The sequence below is a fragment of the Dryas octopetala genome, chromosome 6 (genome assembly GCF_963921425.1).
Source record: "Dryas octopetala chromosome 6, drDryOcto1.1, whole genome shotgun sequence".
NCBI classification, from domain to species: Eukaryota; Viridiplantae; Streptophyta; class Magnoliopsida; order Rosales; family Rosaceae; genus Dryas; species Dryas octopetala.
In genome coordinates, this window is record NC_141371.1 from 12,493,286 (window position 1) to 12,512,326 (window position 19,041).

The 19,041-nt window shown below is 37.1% G+C and overlaps 3 protein-coding genes across 7 annotated transcripts; 2 read left to right on the forward strand and 1 right to left on the reverse strand.

Annotated features, from left to right (window-relative positions):
* The first annotated feature begins 112 nt into the window (after positions 1–112).
* Positions 113–9,503, forward strand: LOC147282468 (Rho termination factor). 2 transcript variants are annotated; one of them, XM_086249365.1, is made up of 9 exons: positions 113–238; positions 1,686–1,743; positions 1,890–1,958; positions 2,054–2,388; positions 2,896–3,078; positions 4,034–6,214; positions 7,042–7,227; positions 7,427–7,639; positions 7,957–9,503. In XM_086249365.1, the coding sequence occupies exons 2-9, from the start codon at positions 1,707–1,709 to the stop codon at positions 8,938–8,940; spliced, it is 4,188 nt and encodes a 1,395-aa protein (XP_086105491.1). In that variant the 5' UTR covers positions 113–238; positions 1,686–1,706; the 3' UTR covers positions 8,941–9,503. The 2 variants fall into 2 exon arrangements, with proteins under 2 accessions (XP_086105491.1, XP_086105492.1); XM_086249366.1 differs by lacking the exon at positions 2,896–3,078.
* Positions 9,504–10,854: 1,351 nt separating this feature from the next.
* On the forward strand, positions 10,855–12,947 carry LOC147282469 (trimethyltridecatetraene synthase-like). Its single transcript, XM_086246840.1, has 2 exons — positions 10,855–11,773; positions 12,227–12,947. The coding sequence occupies exons 1-2, from the start codon at positions 10,859–10,861 to the stop codon at positions 12,848–12,850; spliced, it is 1,539 nt and encodes a 512-aa protein (XP_086102966.1). The 5' UTR covers positions 10,855–10,858; the 3' UTR covers positions 12,851–12,947.
* A 1,838-nt stretch (positions 12,948–14,785) lies between these two features.
* Positions 14,786–17,992, reverse strand: LOC147282470 (alpha-crystallin domain-containing protein 22.3-like). 4 transcript variants are annotated; one of them, XM_086248551.1, is made up of 4 exons: positions 17,849–17,992; positions 16,245–16,509; positions 15,473–15,881; positions 14,786–15,131 (listed from the first exon to the last, which is right to left on the reverse strand). In XM_086248551.1, exons 2-4 carry the CDS (start codon positions 16,482–16,484, stop codon positions 14,884–14,886), a joined length of 897 nt encoding a protein of 298 aa, XP_086104677.1. In that variant the 5' UTR covers positions 16,485–16,509; positions 17,849–17,992; the 3' UTR covers positions 14,786–14,883. The 4 variants fall into 4 exon arrangements, with proteins under 4 accessions (XP_086104677.1, XP_086104674.1, XP_086104675.1 ...); XM_086248550.1 differs by adding an exon at positions 15,304–15,352 and having other exon boundaries at positions 15,002–15,131; positions 15,473–16,509; XM_086248548.1 differs by having other exon boundaries at positions 15,473–16,509.
* Between the last annotated feature and the right edge of the window lie 1,049 nt (positions 17,993–19,041).

A 19,041-nucleotide genomic window follows, 5' to 3' on the forward strand; every position in this document is an offset into this window, starting at 1 on the left:
TTCAAGTGGCAGCCTTGCTTTTCTGTCACCAGCACAGCGAGCGAGAGAGAGCTCTAGAGAGAGAGAGAGAGCGAGAGCGAGAATGAATGCTCTGGCACTCACTTCCTCTCTCTAACTACGAGAGCACGAAACCCTAGGCCACAGAGTCAGAGTTGTCCTCAGATTTTTCTCTCTTTTGGAGAATCGGCTCTCACTTCCACTGTGATTCTCTCTCTCTCTCTCTCTCTCTCTCTCTCAGGTACCGTCTCTTTCTCCCCTCCCCCAATTTTCCCTTTCCTTCCGTACTGTTTGGTCTCCGAGAAAGCTACATTCCCTTATTTTCTCTCCTTTTCTCCGCTACTTTCACCACAACATCAACCTTACTACACTCCCAAGTCTGTTTTTCAACTCTCCAAACTGGAAAAGTAATCTATTTTATTTGCTTAAAACTTTCGGTTTCAAAATCAATTTTTGGTGGTCAAATAGAGTTGAACTTTCACATTCATGAGCTCTTATTGCTGCTTTGATTGTTGGTAATATGCATAGCTGAGCATCAACAATTGCAAGTCAGCTCAGACGTTGATGCTTTTTTGCCTTATTTTTTTAATTTTTTTTCTCAAATACCCATTTTTCCTGCTTGTTCTGTCTCTAAATTTTCTGTACTAACTATTTGTTGTACATTGAGGCTTTTTCATTGTTTTTTTTTTTTTCTGGTCAAAAAGGCTTTTTTTATTGTTAATGATTTGTGATGACTCTTAATTATTGAGGTAAATTGTGGGTTACTTACTGCTTAGTGTTTGGCAATTTGCTGCTTAATCTTTTTTTTTTTTTTTCCGTCAGATGTTGCTTAATTTTTCTAATTATCAAATTTCAAGGCTGATGAATTTTTGGGGATACAAACGCTGATTATGTGTTGCTATAGTTTTTTCCAGTGTTCTTTATTGTTTGTTGTGGGTGTTAAGGTGTTTAATTTTTTTTTTTGTTATTTTTGGGCCATAAAAAGTTGGATTATTGTTTGATTTTATTAGCTTTTTCCTTTCTTTCTTTCTTATTAAAAAATTATTGCCTTTGTTAAGTGTTAACGTGTATGGAACTCTGAGAAATTGCACTCTTCTTTATTGTTTCCTTTTCTAATTTCATGATTGAAATGTAAGTGCTTGTGTATATATATATATATATATATATATGAATTTTTGGGGATACAAACGCTGATTATGTGTTGCTATAGTTTTTTCCAGTGTTCTTTATTGTTTGTTGTGGGTGTTAAGGTGTTTAATTTTTCTCTTGTTATTTTTGGGCCATAAAAAGTTGGATTATACTATATAAAATATATGTTAATTCATTGTTGAAAATTTTCATTCTTGAGGTATTCATTAGTCATCTAATGGTTTACTGTTGAATGTTGATTACAATTTGAGGCTCATTTTCACAAAATAAGTTATTGGGTATGTGGACTTGATTGACATGATATTCTGAACATCAGGTTGAACCCTTTTTGTTAATCTTTTTTATTGAATTGTTGGTTTTCATATTATTGATCAACGCAATATTGGCTTAAACCTATCCTTATCAGATTAATCTTGAATCATCGGTTCTGTCAAGTTAGCATCTGTCTGAAACTTCTATTTCCAATGAACAAAATTAACTACCTTTATGCTCTCATGTCCCAGTCAAAGAATCACGCTTTCATCTTATTTGCATTTCAGGATATATATTTCTTGAAATTCATGGATTCGGATCTGTGGGGTTCATCATTTAATCAAGGTTTCTGAAACCTCTCTTGCACCATGTTGGTTAATTTTTATAAGCAACATTGAAGAAATACATGTTGTAGATCTTATCCAAGATACATGGATGTAGAAATGTTATCTTTATAATAATGTTAGCTATAATTGAATACTTCTTTTCAGCTGAACTTGAGAGCAATTACTGCTTCGGGTCTGGATGGCAGTGTGACTTCTTCTTTGGTTATGGACATGGTATATATGTTAATTTTTTCTTTTGGATTGGTGTCATTGCTTTTTATGCCTGTTTTTATTTTAATAGTTACAGTTGCCTTTTCTTATGGTTATAGATGTGTTAGAAGAAGATGCGCTAAATGAGAAATCTTGTATACAAGTGTTGAGGATATTGATAACAAAGGCAGATACTGAAATTGATGAACTTGAAAAAGATCTGGTGTCTCTTCAGGGTGAACTAGCTTGGGCTGAACATGAAGAATGGTCTGAAATATGCTGTGATGCTTTGAGAGAAAAGATCACTTGCCTTGACATTTCTATTAGGAATTTGAGAAATAAAGATGAGAATGATATTGAGGTTCAGTTATTAATGCATAGAGAACCTGCAGAGAATATTCACGAGATAGTGGAGGTTCTTTTGAGAAAATACTTCCTGGAGAAAGATGAGCAGGTGACTTTTCAAACTTGGATCCTTATTTTAAATAATGATAAGATAGTAATTGAAAACTTGCAATGAGAACTCAACACGGTTATATGAGAAACCTTTATAATGTCACACATGAATTTATATTTATTCATCTTCAGATCTGCCAATCATATGATAGTTATTGCATCCCGCTTTATTGCTTTTCAAAGACATGTTTGGATGATTTGAAATTTCCCCCTTCTTTCTGCTCAAACTTTGTTTTTCTGTTTTCTTGCTTTGGTTCTGCATTTTTGGAGATCCTACAGTTGACACTGGTTGCCTTTGAAATGAAGGCTATTTGATGGGACCTACTATCTAGAGAAGTTGGTTAATTCGGAAAGGTTTAATTTTTTGTAAGCATAGATTTCTTTGCTATTTTTCATCCACTCCTTTTAAAGCTAATAATGGTGCATCCTTCTTTGAAATTTAAATCTCTACTTGTAAGGAACTGATACCATCAATACATCATGTTTTTCTTTCTACAACAAGCAGACTCCAGATGTCATTGTCTTAAACTCGAGCTCAGATTCTTCACTACATGCAACTGGACTTTTGAATGAACACAGAGACTTGAATAAACTTGACTCAAATATTATTGTAGAGGAGGAAATTGGAGAAACTGATATGATTTTGAAGCTTCAAGAAAAGAAACCAAATGATCCCAAAACAATTAAGGTTCCGGAAGCTCTATCCCTTTATGCTTTAACTCATACCACTAAGATTGTTCTTCAAGTTTGGATGGCTATGTTTAATACTTTAGCGCAAGCTACTTTGCGACCATTTAGTTATGTGTTAAAGTCTTCCTTTTTGAACATGTGTAGTTGTCATAGCTATTTGTGATTGCTTATAATGTAGCATGACTCCGCAGTTTTATCTTAGGTTTATCATAATTTTGAAAATGTTTTGTCTCTCGGACACACAAATGCAGAGCAGATGCTCTTGTACCTAATCTTATGCAAGATGTTCATGTAATATTACTCCAATGCAGTAAAGCTAGATTTTGATATAGAAAATCTCAAGGGTGCTTAAGCCTGGCTGAATTGGAGGTGAACTGGGGGGTTTTTACAAAGTTAGAAAGTGAATTGATATTATTTCTGATTTGTTGTAGAAAGCAATCAGACCTGGATGTAGGAAGCAAAGGGGGGAAAATTAAGGTTTGGGATTAAGGCTTAGCGCTTTGGGTATAGGGTGTAGGGCTTTTAGGATGGGGTTTAAGGCCCTAAGTCCAAGAGACTAAACCCTAACCCTAACCCTAACCCCTAAACAGAATTCAAAATTTACTTTAACTGAAGATGTAATGCTCATTGAATTACATTGATGTATTATTACTAAGTTACACTTGTCAAAAGAAAAATGGGTGAGTTCAAACTCCCATTTTGGGGCAGCCAACGTAACGGACAAAGGTTCTGTGATGGATGCTTTAAGAACTTAATTTTTGTGGCTTATTGAGAAAGCCTTTAACTTTTAATATTTTATCAACTTATTTTTGCATAAATGAATCATGTTTCCCTTTTTTATTTTTATTTTTTGGGGGGGGGGGGGGGGGAGGTAAATTAGTTTAGCAAAGATCTTTAACAGTGAATTATGTCCTATTGCCTTCAGTTGACACATGATTTTTAACAATGAACAGCCTGCAAATATCATGGATTCCAGCCCAGATTCTTTGAGACTTGCAGCTGCTTACTCTGACAAGAAGAAAACATCAAGCAACAGAGATTCAGAAAGCACTACACAGTGGGAGGCTAAAGGACAAGGTCCTGCTCCTGAGGAAAAGAAAAGATCAAGCTTTTACTATGAACAGCCTGCAAGTACTGATAATTCCAGCCCAGATTCTTTGAGACTTGCAGCTGGCTACTCCGATGAAAAGAAGACATCAAGCAAGAGCGATTCAGAAAGCACTAGGCACTGGGAGGCCAAAGGACAAGGTCTTGCTCATGAGGAAAAGAAAACATCAAGCATGACCTTTAACGATGAACAGCCTGCAAATACTAATATCATGGATTCCAGCCCAGATTCTTTGAGACTTGCACTTGGCTACTCTGACCAGAAGAAAACATCAAGCAACAGCGATTCAGAAAGCACTACGCAGTGGGGGCCCAAAGGACAAGGTCTTGCTCCTGAGGAAAAGAAAAGATCACGTACGATCTCTAACTCTGAACAGCCTGCAAAGACTAGTATCAAGGATTCCAGCCCAGATTCTTTCAGACTTGCAGCTGACTACTGCGATTCAGAAAGCACTACGCAGTGCGGGCCCAAAGGACAAGGTCTTGCTCCTGAGGAAAAGAAAAGATCATGTACGATCTCTAACTATGAACAGCCTGCAAAGACTAGTATCAAGGATTCCAGCCCAGATTCTTTCAGACTTGCAGCTGACTACTCTGACGAGAAGAAAACATCAAGCAAGAGTGATTCAGAAAGCACTAGGCAGTGGGAGGCCAAAGGACTTGGTCTTTCTCCTAAGGAAAAGAAACCATCAAGCATTATCTTTAACAATGAAGAGCCTGCAAATACTAATATCATGGATTCCAGCCCAGATTCTTTGAGACTTGCACTTGGCTACTATGACAAGAAGAAAACATCAAGCAACAGCAATTCAGAAAGCACTACGCAGTGGGAGGCCAAAGGGCAAGGTCTTGCTCCAGAGGAAAAGAAAAGATCATGCAGGATATCTAACTATGAACAGCCTGCAAATACTTGTATCAAGGATTCCAGCCCAGATTCTTTCAGACTTTCAGCTGACTACTCTGACGTGAATAAAACATCAAGAAAGAGTGATTCAGAAAGCACTAGGCAGTGGGAGGCCAAAGGACAAGGTCTTGGTCCTGAGGAAAAGAAAACATCAAGCATTATCTTTAACAATGAACAGCCTGCAAATTTTAATGTCATGGATTCCATCCCATATTCATTGAGACTTGCAGCTGGCTACTCTGACAAGAAGAAATCATCAAGCAATAGTGATTCAGAAATCACTACACAGTGGGAGGCCAAAGGACAAGGTCTTGCTCCTGAGGAAAAGAGAAGATCAATCACGATCTCTAACTATGAACAGCCTGCAAATACTAGTATCATGGATTCCATCCCAGATTCTTTGAGACTTGCAGCTGACTACTCTGACGAAAAGAAAGCATCAAGCAAGAGCGATTCAGAAAGCACTAGGCAGTGGGAAGCCAAAGGACAAGGTCTTGCTCCTGAGGAAAAGAAAAGATCATGCACAATCTCTAACTATGAACAGCTTGCAACTACTAGTATCATGGATTCCAGCCCAGATTCATTGAGACTTGCAGCTGACTACTCTGGTGAGAAGAAAACATCAAGCAAGAGTGATTCAGAAAGCACTAGGCAGTGGGTGGCCAAAAGACAAGGTCTTGCTCCTGAGGAAAAGAAAATATCAAGGATGGTCATAAACAATGAACAGCCTGCAGAAACTAATATCATGGATTCCAGTCCAGATTCCTTGAGACTTATACCTGGCTACTCTGACAAGAAGAAAACATCAAGCAACAGCGATTCAGAAAGAACTTGGCAATGGGAGGCTAAAGGACAAGGTCTTGCTCCTGAGGAAAACAAAAGATCAAGCATGATCTTTATCAATGAACAGCCTGAAAATGCTAATATCGTGGATTCCAGCCCAGATTCTTTGAGACTTGCAGCTGGCTACTCCAACAAGAAGAAAACGTCAAGCAAGAGCGACTCAGAAAGCACTGGGAAGTGGGAGGACAAAGGACAAGGTCTTGCTCCTGAAGAAAAGAAAATGACTGAAAATGCATCTTTGAAGCATGAAAAGAAAACTATGCAAAATTTAGAAGATAAGGTCTCTCTCTCTCTCTCTCTCTCTCTCTCTCTCTCTCTCTCTCTCTCTCTCTCTCTCTCTCTCTATTTTGATTATTCAATGTGTTGTGATTCAGATTAAAAAATGTCTCTATGTGGTCGAACCATAGCAGTGTAATTGTAGACAGGCCATGCTGCAACCATGAATTATTATTTTTGTTATCTTTATTTATTTACTTTTTTTCTTTCAAGTACTTCTCATATACCCATCATTGTGAAATCACCCTGATTACGCAGTGCCCATCAATGCGAAATAACCCTGATTAAGTAGTACTTTGTTCACTTTCAATCAAATTCACAGTTGAAGTGTAGAAAGTTTTTATCCAGCAGGCACTGTCATTGATGAATGCAATATTAGAGAAGGAAACCGTTGTAGTATACAATTTGTCAGTCACATGACAAGTTATGAACTTATGGTTTATGCAATGCAGGGAAAGCTATATCCTTGCAGTACTTATCTAGAAGTAAGGATTTCATTGGTGTTTCAATCTGGAGAGCAAGCAGAGTTCAGGAATTGCATATCACTAAAATTGTGTTAAGCATTTTAATTATGGGACTGACCATCTACAGCATCCTAATTGTGCAACTGAAAATCAATGTATTGTTCTAGCTACAAAACAATACTTGCCTCTTACTTTCTTAAATTGTGCTGGAAATTATATTAGTATTAAGTAATTTTCCGATTCATTCTTTTTTGAATACCTTCATCATTTCCATGAATATCACCTTGCATGAACATATCGTCATAATTTATTACTCATAATATGATTTATTGTCTGGGCATAATTTGTTTTATCTTACAATGAACAGTGTGCTACTATCAAAAATTCAAGTAAAAGTGTACGTTTCTCTGGTGAGACGGAAAAATTGAGAACTTCTGATTCAAAAATTATGAATGAGAAGCTGAAAGAACATACTTCAATACCTGTGGCAGATACTATAGGTTCATCATTGAGGCCTGATGGACTTGGTACAGATGTTGGTAAAACTCTCGAGGTACTTTCACCTCCCTTGTTTGTTTAATGTAAGCATCTATTGTGTATCGTACCACACAGTAAATATGATCATCTACTGTTACAACTATTGACATTGCAACTTATGTTTTCTTTTAGAGCTCAGAGCCTCAGATGTTTGACATACTGCAATTCAACTGAAGGATTTTTTCTCTTTTGCTCTTTCTTTTCATATTGAACAGCCTGCAGATACTATTGTCAGACATTTCAGCTCAGGTTCTCTTAGATATGCATATGGCTACTCCAGTGAGATGAAAAAGTCATGCATGCCTTGTTTGACAGAAAATGAATATGAGGAAGTAAGGAAACAGCCTTCTACTGCTACAGACAAAATTCAAATCTTGAATTTATCTTTAAGTCCTGAAGGCAAGGAAACCCTTCAAAAAACAGAAAAGGTATGTGAAGCTTTTTCTTTTCTGTAATAGATATACAATTACATCGCTACAACAATTATGTTACTTAAAAATTGACAAATCTAGGGAAACATTCTTGTGTATGAACCTGCAGTTGCAGTACCAGACTGAGACCCAGTTTGGTATAGATGTGTGGCCAAAATAAGCAGCTTATTTTAGCAGCTTTTTCTCACAACTGCTTTACCTCAAAGCAATACCAAACTGGCCTTGACTGCACTGCAAGGGATCACAAGTTCTAGCTCAACTTACCCCTTCTCTTATCATTAGCTTGTAAGACATGTTTCTTTTTCAATTAGCAGACTGCAAATGCCTTGGTTAAGTATACCAGTGCAGATGCTTTCAGACAATCTGCTGGCATCAACAAGAGGAATGAATGTTCTGAATCCAGATTATATGCTTCAAGACTGGCAAATGGTGGAAACTCTGATGTAGAGCAAAAGCTAATTGACCTTGTTACAAAAACTGCACGAAAAGTGGTCGTCAAAGAATCAAAGGTTACTATGGCTAACAAGATTGGTTGTTCAAATACATCTCCAAAGACTGGTAGGAATGGAAGAACTCATCTTGCGATAGTCAAGTTTAAAGAAGGTGGTCTCACTGACACTGAACAACTTACTTTGACTTTGCAAGATCGGATGGAAAAAGATACAACCAAGCCTAAGTTGAATGACGTAGGAGAACAACAAAAGCCAAAGACAAAGAGGAAGCTACCATTGATTGCCCAGAATGTCGAAGAACCGTATTTTCCTTCTACAGATATGAATTCATGTTCATCATTTATGTCAAAAGCCAAAAGGGAACGGAGATTAAAAAATGATGATGACAATGCCAGTTTAAAACAGTTTTTAAGTTCGATGCGGAAATCAGGTCAGCTTGAACAATGTGCCAAAGACAAAGAGCATGGTACCTCTCTTGGTATCACGAAAAATTCAGCTTCACAGTCACAGAGGAAGAGGAGAAAGACTTTGGATTCACACAGGGATGAAACCCATGGTGGGAGCAAGGAAGATCTTCAGATGGTAGTCTATCAAGAAAAGGACGAACTTCAGATCATTGATCCTTACTCTCTTGAAAATGATTCTCATGCTGGGGAATTGGTTCCTTGCACAGTTCTGAACTTGAAAAGTATGACTGTAACTGAACTGAAGGGTGTTGCAAAGCAAAAAAATCTGAAAGGGTGTTATAAGCTTCGAAAAGCGCAGCTGCTTGAGCTACTAGAAAATGAACTTGATAGTCGATCAAGAAAAGAACGATCTTCAGATCATAGAGCCCTACTCAGTTGAAAATGATTCTCATGCTGGGGAATTGGTTCCTTGCACAGTTCCGAACTTGACGAGTACGGCTAATTGGTTCCTTGTACAGGTAGGTTTTGTTCTGTTGTCTCTCCATTAGTCCATGTTTGTAGATGTATTCCTTTAGGCATGTTTGATGTCCTATGAGCTATGCGTTATGAATCACTCCCATTGTCTTATACATAGAATCACATCATACTTCTTCATTGTTCATGACCCTCTCCACCTTATGGTATAGGAAAGAAAAAGTAGTCATCCCCTCAATAGGTTTTAGTTTCGGGTTTGCATGAAATGATACTTCATATATTACAGATGTTTTTGTGGTGACAAGAATGAACTCACACAAAAATAGAGTTTTGGGACAATGGAGCTGTTCAACTGGAATAGATATTTTGTACACAAACGTTTGGTTTTTGCATCTGAATGCAAGAATTGATGAAACGTCTCTCTGTTCTTGGTAAATGGATTATTCCTAGTTTTGTTATGGTCACTCTTTATCTGAAAAATTCATGTCAAAGTTAAATGATAAAGTGGAAAATCAACTGGAGGCTGGCAAAGAGAGAGAGAGAGAGAGAGAGAGAGAGAGAGGGAGGGAGGCCAGCTGGTTGAACCGCCGGCACGCTGGGGTCAGGGTCGGGTGGGGTCCGGACTCGGGAGTGGCTGGGTTGTCTTTCTTTAGTAGTAAATACAATCACAAATGTATTAACTATTGGGTGTGTAGGGGTTTTCCTCAGACTCGAGTTGTATAATTTAACTCGTAGTAGCGTGTTGTTCACCGGGAATTGTTCTCAATCTTGCCAGACATACAGATTTTAAGTCTGAATCAGTGAGCAAGTTGATAAATGACCTCATAATGATTAACAATTGAGCAAGTTGATAAACCACATAAATCAGGTACATATATACAATTTTTCTCTCAACTCTTGTCTATGTATTCTGATCCTGACCTATTATAGAGAGTAGTGAGGAAAATTGTAATCTGCAACAACCACTACTCCACCAAGATTGGAATTTTTTATACAACCAAACATCTTGATGTGGCAAACGTCACCATCACTCAGCACCATCCGATTCCGATCATGTTAAAATCTCGTTCTAAATGAAAGTGGCATTTATGAATACACATTAATCTCGTTCTAAATGAAAGTGGCATTTATGTGCATGTATATTCTATACACATTAATCACGTTCTAAATGAAAGTAGCATTTTTTTTAAATTACTCTCAACTACAAAAAATGCAAGTTTAACTGGAAATATACCTAAGAAAAATGCAGCTAAAGGATGTGCATCTGTCAGCGTAAAAAAGACTGTTGAGCGCTCGGCATATGCAGATGCACATGCATTGAGTTAATTTTGGAGTTGCATCTGTAGTTTTTATGACATTTTAAGTTAATTTTTGAGTTGTATATGCAGTTTTAAGGTGCAGATGCACACTGCATTTGCAATTGTTGAAGCACTCAACGTTAATTTTGTCCTGGAAGATAAGTTTTGGACTAAGTAGACTGTGAGTTAAGTTTCGGACTAAGTAGACTGTGAGTTAAGTTTCTTTCTTTTTTATTTGCTAAGTAAAGTACCCTAAACACTGACAAAAATAAATGAATTAAATAGCCATTGTTGTTGCACGTTTTAATTACATTACCCTTATCATATGGTAAATATACAAAGTGGGTATGGGCCATGCCACGTTGAAATGAAACCCTTATCAGATCTCCCTAAAGGAGAATAAAGCAATCACCCACTGAAAAGGATCACCATTGGCTATGATTAATTTTACAGTAGATTAATTTATCTACTGTAAATTATCATATATGTATTTACAGAATCTACCTGCTCCAGGTCTTCAAGACTTCAACTATAAGTACCTCCAAGGCTCCAAGGCCATCTCATCAATCTTTCACCTCACCTATAATGCCCATGATGGAGCTTCTTTCTTTGGCTGTTTTAATCCTAGCATGCCTGGCAACTCTGGCCCTTGTCTCAAAAACTTTCTTTCCCCAATACCACAAACTGAAATTTCCACCAGGTCCAAAACCATGGCCTATTATTGGCAACCTCAACCTCATTGGCCCTCTCCCTCATCAATCCCTTCACAAATTGTCCCAAAAATATGGACCTATAATGCAGCTCAAGTTTGGTTCCTACCCAGTTGTAATTGCTTCCTCTGCAGAAATGGCTAAACAATTTTTAAAGACACATGACCATGTGTTTGCCTCTAGACCCCAAACTGCAGCTGGTAAGTACACCACTTATAACTACAGCGACCTCACTTGGGCACCTTATGGCCCATTTTGGCGCCAAGGCCGCAAAATTTTCCAGTCCCAGCTATTTAGCTCAAAACGACTGGAGTCTTTCGAACACATTCGTGTTGACGAAAACCGTGGTTTTCTGTCACGACTTTATGCCATGTCAGGGAAGCCGATTGTGCTGAAAGCGCACGTCTCACGCCTAACTCTTAGCATTATGAGCAGAATTGTGTTGGGTGGCAAGTATTTCAGCGTATCTGATGATGTGTTTGAGACTTCGATTGTGACACTAAAAGAGTTTGAGGAGATGTTAGATGAGTTGTTCTTGCTTAATGGGGTGTTCAATGTTGGAGACTGGATACCGGGGCTTCAGTTTTTGGACTTGCAAGGGTATGTCAAGCGAATGAAGGCCTTAATGAAAAAATTCGACCAGTTTCATGATTATGTGTTCGATCAACACAAAGCAAACAAGGAGGGAGTGAAGGACTTTGTGGCCAAGGACATGGTGGATTTACTATTGCAGCTGGCTCATGATCCTCAAGTTAAGCTCACCTATGACAGTGTCAAGGCATTAACCTTGGTAAGTATATATATATATATATATATATATATATATAAATTATGGATTTAAATTTTACGACTTATCACATTTTTATACCATCTTACATTGGACACTAAAAATTAAAAAATAAAACCTAAAAAAGAAAAAAGAAATACCCTTCCAGTAAAATAATGACACATCAAGTGAGATACAAATGTGGAAAAAAAAATGTGGTACAATTAGCATTATTAAAATTTTATGGTGTAGATTAATCGTCTTTAGAGCGAGTTAAATTTTTGTGTTTAGAAATTAGAATCACCAGCAAACTACGTACAGTTCAAAACCTTAGAATTAAAACTTCAAAATCTAACCACGAGTGTCATGAATTTGTGGTATAAAATTTTGTAAAGTTTATGTATAGCTGTGATAAAAGATGCACACATTATATGAACACATGCATTTACATTTTGATTTTGTTTATTTGGAAATCAGGATTTAATAGGAGGAGGCACGGATACGTCTGCGGTCACATTGGAGTGGGCAATGTCTGAACTTTTAAAACATCCACACCTCATCGAAAAAGCAACCGAAGAGCTTGACAGAGTGATTGGGAGAGAGAGATGGGTGGAAGAGAAAGACATCCAACACCTTCCTTACATAGATGCAATTATGAAAGAGACATTCAGGAAACACCCAGTTGCTGTAATTCTTGCACCACATCTAGCTCTCCAAGATTGCACTGTGGAAGGTTGCCATATTTGCAAAGGAACTCGAGTGTTCGTAAACATATGGAGCATAGGGAGAGACCCCTCACTATGGGATGCACCAGAAGAGTTTAGGCCAGAGAGGTTCATAGGAAAAGCAATTGATGTGAAGGGACAAAGTTTTGAACTGCTGCCATTTGGTTCAGGAAGGAGGATGTGCCCTGGTTATAGCCTTGGACTCAAAATGATTGGGTCAAGTTTGGCTAACATGTTACATGGATTCAACTGGAAATTGCCTGAGAATATGAAAACAGAAGATTTGAGCATGGAGGAACTTTATGGATTGACAACACATCGAAAGTTCCCACTTGTTGCAGTTGTAGAGCCTCGGCTCCCAATCCATCTTTACTAAACATATATATATATATATATATATATATGTGTTTGTGTGTGTGAATCTGTAATGTTGTCACTGCATGCAGCTTGAATTAATTTGTTTTCTTATGTTAGGATACGTTTTGTTTGCTTTCCTAAAACAATAGGTTTTTTGTTAAATATATGATATATATTTTAAGTCACAGACAGACAGAAATAAGAAATAAAGTTGCTAAAAACAGTTTTTGAATACAATAACAAACACTAACTTAATGTAATCATTCCGAACTTGCTAAATTTCTACTGTGACTCAATAACATGCATCTTTTTATGTTGAGGCTTTTGGATATTTACCCAAATGGTGTAGTTCCTATCCATGCTTTTCTTTGTTTTGATTTAGACTCATTCTTAATTTTTGTATGTCCATTTTACCCCTTGAGGTAAATAATGATAATAAATTAAAAATGCTTAGATTTTAGCCTTTTTAGGCATTTATTACACCTAAATTGAATTTTGAATTAACTATAAATTATCTTCTAGTATCAAACCACTAATAAACTTGGTATTAAGGACCCTAACTAACTTATCTTCCAAGGTATATAAACAGAAATCATAATATCTATCTCAGGTTTAAAAATATAAAAAACATAAAGGGATTGATGAGAGAGCTAGAGGGCCAATTAAGGAGGTTGAGGTTGCCAATAATAGGCCAGGATTTGGGACCTGGTGGAAATTTCAGTACTTTGTGGAGTTGTGGATAGAAATTTTTTGTGAGAAGGGTGAAGAGTAGCCAGGCATGCCAAGGCTAAAAAAGCCCAAGAAGAAACCTCCATCGTTTTGACTAGTGTCGGTGTAAACTGTAAACTGTGTAATGGTGGAAGCTAGTTTGAGAGGTGGTCTAGCTTGAATGTTACAGGTATTTCTTATATATAATTATATATAACCATTTTTCTATTTTGTTAACTTAGTGAAGATCAACATCAAATCTGTAGTCTCAGATCCTTGCAAAATCTTAGCAGAGACTGCATGGGCCTATCGGCCCTATCATATATTGTAGCTAGTGCGGTCTCTCTGCTACGTCACCACCCCACTAGACCAAATAAACAGCAATAGCTTCAAACCATTCAGCAGAAAACTTCAAAATCAGCTAATGAGGCCAAGGAGACGTGGCAGACTGGCAGTTCATTTTTTCTACTTTGATTCCTGAATTTACAGTACCTTCTTTGTTTTTTTGGCCATGGGAATTTACAGTACGTACCTTCAAACTTGCACAATGGCACCTAATTAAATGCATGGAAGGTTATCAAAGTAGACCCTGGTTCTATATTCTTTATAGGCTCAATTACAAATATATGAATACAAACTTTGCTCAAAAGCACTTCCATCTTTTGACTTTTTGCAGCACAAAAGGAGAACTTTTTTTAACTTTTTTGGTGTATTTCAAAGATCTTAATCTTACTGTTTCTTTGATTTGTGCCATCACATTATAGAATTTCTTATTAATCTTGGAAAATATACTAATGGGGTATGTCATCATATGTCGATATTTAAACTTTTAAAGGCCCTCTAAGGCCTTCTACAACAATAACACCCAAACCCAAAAACTCATTTTGGGTATCAAATAGTGTCTAAAATTTAAGTTTGAATATCAGCAACACCAATAATACTTAAACCCAAAATGAGTTTCACTATTTTTCACCCATTTAATTTAAGAAATGATAACATTGCAATTGCAGTGAGCAGTGGCTTTGGACCGTGCATTTCTTATGGAAATTAATGCCAAATGATTGGTCTTAACGCTTAGGATAAGGAAACAAAACCCAGATGGATCATGCAACAAGCATCGGCTATTTAGATTTTTTTTTTTTCCTTAAATAAAAATTAATTAGTGGCCAAAAAATAAATAAATAAATAAAAAACCCTTCTAAATAGCTGATGCTGGAAACAATGTACATCAGACAAGCAGATGCAATATCATGAAACGGAATTTGGTAATAACAAAACTCCTTATCTCAAGATGTTCCTAACAAATATACAATGACTGACTACATTTCAGTTAAGCATACTTTATTATTTGACATAATTTTGTTTCATCACAATTCCCTCAAGAATTCCGTCAGTGCCAAAATTACCAGAAAACTGCTGAGGATTAACCGGACCAGGCAGCTGGAATGAGATAGAAAAATGCCCTGGAGGACAAAGATTCTGCGTTTGCATTTCAAACATCTGAGAGTACCTGTAGACTGTATTCTCACCTGTTATCGTCACTCCTCTTATCAATACTTGGCCCTCATTTTCAACTTCACAGCTGAACTCCCCTGCATGAAACATAAAATCACTCTACATTATACAAGTGGCAGTGCTAGCACCGAAAAGAGCCACATGGATGTTGTTTGTCAAAGCATGAAATGGCAATATGAGTGGCTGCAGAGAGAAGTATGTGACTGGAATACAAGAAGAGAAAGAGAGCAAGAGACAAAGGTGTCTCACATTCATGGGTCACGTGCTAGTCATATGATGTACAAATGTGAGACACCCACTGTAGACAACGGGTGCAATACGTAAGTTTTTCTTATCCTGAAGGCACCTCATAGCATGGAAGCTATTAAATGATTCAGTAAGTGATTAAAAAAAAATTAAGTGGAATAGAGCAGCTTACTTTCATCTCTTCTCACTCCAGGAAGAGATACGCGAAACAGGTAAGAGTCCTCACATTCTCCAATGTCAATGAGTCCTATAGTTGGTCCAACCTGCCCCATTGCTGCACTCCCAGTCAATGCAAATCCATTTTTGGTGGCAGCTACAATATTAGACCACTCTGTTTTAGTTGGAAGAGAAGGAAAAAAAATCATAGCAGGATCACCTTTCTCCACAGGTTCAGAGTCATTTTCAGCAGGCAAAGGGGCCATATAACTGTACATCATAGGTGTACCAACACTACTGATAGGTGCCACGACATGCACATGTTTAAGAGGATGCTTCAATTCCAGGAGACCATCTTCATGTTTTGGTTTCCTAGAACTTTGACTAGACCTAATGGGAGGTGACTCTCCATTAGACTCTGGATCCTGCACCGACACATTATATAAAACATCTCCATCTGGATTAGTGTGCAACCTTGCAGCATCTCTACCCAGAACAAAATCCTTCAGCCCAGTTAGCCTCTTAAATCTTTCAATATCCTCTGCCTTAATGTAATATGTTTCTGGGTTATTAATAAATACAATGTTCTCAAAGATATTGTAACTGTTTCTGAACTGTGAATTGGGGTGAAATTGGAAAGGAAAGAGATCAGGAAACTGAGGATAATTGGCTGTGGCCTCTTGTCCATGGCTAAGGAGATTACCAAGGAAGAACTGGTGCAACAAAGGTAATTTAACAATGGCAGATTTATCAGCCTTCCTAAGAACATAATAGTACACCTGCTCTACCTCCGCCGTTTTCATGTGGGATCCAGCTAGTTGCTCAAAAGTATATGGTGGAAGTCGCTCAGCTACTCTCTGCAACACTGACTTTGGGGGCCTCTCCCCTTTAAGATCAGGCCCAAAGTAGGTACCCATAATGAAGTACAAGAGAAAGCGCTGATCATCGTTTGCCATCCTGTTTTGCACATTGTTAGAACCAAACCCTGTGGCAGGCTTAGATTCTGTAGCCTTAGACAAGCCGTCCATCACTGCAGCAGATGAAATTTAGAAACTGCAAGAAGTTCAAGTATAATAGGATAATATTAGCTAGCAATTACTTTGACACTGAAAAATTATTTTAATTCTACATTTTTTACTGATGATTTGAAAAACTTATGGTTGAGTATAACTAAAAGATTATGGTATGGATTCTAAAAATTCCGAAAGCTATCTGTTATAAAATATTTAGCATAGACGTTAACTGAGACAGCTTTACTAGCTTCTGGAACATTTATATTTTCATTTGCTACAAAGAATTAGAGGAAAAAACAAAAAATAAAAAAAAAATGCTCATTTGGTTCTGGTCTTCTGGACTTTAAAAGAAAATTTTGCAAAGTAAAAAATGTTTAAAAAACGTAAAGGCACAACGTATTTTCTTTCACAAACATAAAGTTTGCCTTTTCCTTAAATCACTATATAAAAACTCAGCACTACTGTCACCATTACCCCACCATCAAACACCTTAAGCACAGCAACCACCAGGACCCCAAAACGACCACAATAACAAGCACTACACACCAATCATAGTTACTTTGCAGTGCTACACAAGCCACCACAATTTCAGACTACTCTCACAGCCCCCCACCAGTGTCTCTACATTACCCAGTCACACAATACTACCAGGGTCACCAGATAATACTAAAAACAAAATAAACAATCTCTTGTCATGTATCGATATCATAAAGCAAATTTCATATCTACAACTCATAATCAATTAAAAAAGATTTATCACTACAAAAAGAAAATGACAATATTTTATTCACAATTAAACCAAAAGGAGCTACAGGGCGAAGCACCAATAAGAGAACAAGGTTGCAAGAGTAGCAGCTATAGGAGAACAAAAACTAACAAAGAAACCATACTACAAAGAGACAAACAACAAAACTACAAAGAGGAACCCAAAATGCAAAGGCAGCCACAAAAAAACATAAGCAACCCAAGCGGCTAACAAGCTGAAATTCCACTGTGCATGCATTAGTTTCCATTAGTCTTTCAATGGGTACCTTCCACCACCTTCCAAATTTATCATGCAATTGAAGACTTGAATTATAGACTTATGTCTGCCATTAATGGCTCATTTTTTGCATCTAACACTCGTAGAAAAAATGAAGCAAAAGATTCAACAGTAACAGTAACACCAATCAATTTCAAGAAGCTCTGCATGTTTTCTGTCATTCTAAGCAGAATATAAATGTGACCCTTTAAATTCTGAGGAGAATGAGCAGCCCTCCAGTAAATAAAAACACAACCCAGGAGAATATGAGCAACCAAAACCACAATATCACCAAACTATTTGTGGGTAAAAATCAAAATTAAGCATATAACATAATAAAATCAAACACATTACATACCTCAATCTGACTTAGCATCTCAATCTTACTATTTGAGTGGCCCTCAATCGATTCAGGGGTTTTTACTGAAATGGGGTTTTCAGTTTTAGCTGCAATGAAGGTTGAAGAGAGGAATGTAGAGGGAGAGTAGAGAGAGAGAGAGAGAGAGAGAGAGAGTCGGAGAGGCAGAGTTAGAGAGTGAGAGAGTTGGGGGGGCCCGGGCCCTAATTTCTGATTTCGGTTAATATTTGGAGAAAATTTCATATGTATCAAACAAAAAAACTTATATGTAACGGTGTATAGTGTATACACTTATTCTCTTACAATATGTCCTTATATACTAGTCATATGATCTTCAATTGTGAGAGAATGAGTATATATACATGTTACATACAAATTTGTTTCGTATCCTAATATACACACTGTACTACTCCAACAAGCTTTTTCTGTTTTTAAACAAAAATTTTGATTATATCTTCTTTTTGAGAAGGACTTGTATGTGGATACCAACATGTGGTATTCTCATCCTCCCCTCTCTCTCTATCTCTCTCTCTTTTTCTCTTTCTTTCTTTCTCTCTCTGGTGATACTACACAGGTGGCATCCCCGGAATAGGTAAGTTTTATTCCTTTTTTTTATTTTTTATTTTTAATGAAAACCTCATTTTATTTAGAGAAACCCCAATGGGGGTTGCAGTTCAACACCTTCTTATATTAAAGTTGCACCTAGTGTAACTCCCATTTAACTTTTGAGTTGAACCTAAAAGTGATTTCCTAATGTGGGTTGCAACTCCAGAATATTTTAATTGGTTATCGAATAAACCTCAATCTCAGGATAGGTTTGGTGGGAAAATACATTTTGAATGCCAATTAATTAGTCACCAAAGTTGTTGAATGGGGAAAAAGTTTTATTATGAAACCAAATATATAAGAAACCAATTCATCAATGGTGGGGATGCACTAAGCAGCTGTTAGCATTAGTACGTGAGTGTGCTATCCCACTTTTAACAAGATAGTCTTTCAATTCCTGGCATGGTTTTGTTTAATGATATCAATGCTCCACCAATTGAGCAACCATACATGTAATGTTGAAGGGAAAATAACCACCAACTGCAGCAAAATTGTCAGACTTAATTTGTTGACAGTGTTTGTCAGCTACTTTAATTCCACCATTAATCCTACATTTGGGTGTCCTTAGCTTACTTGCCACCCCATTA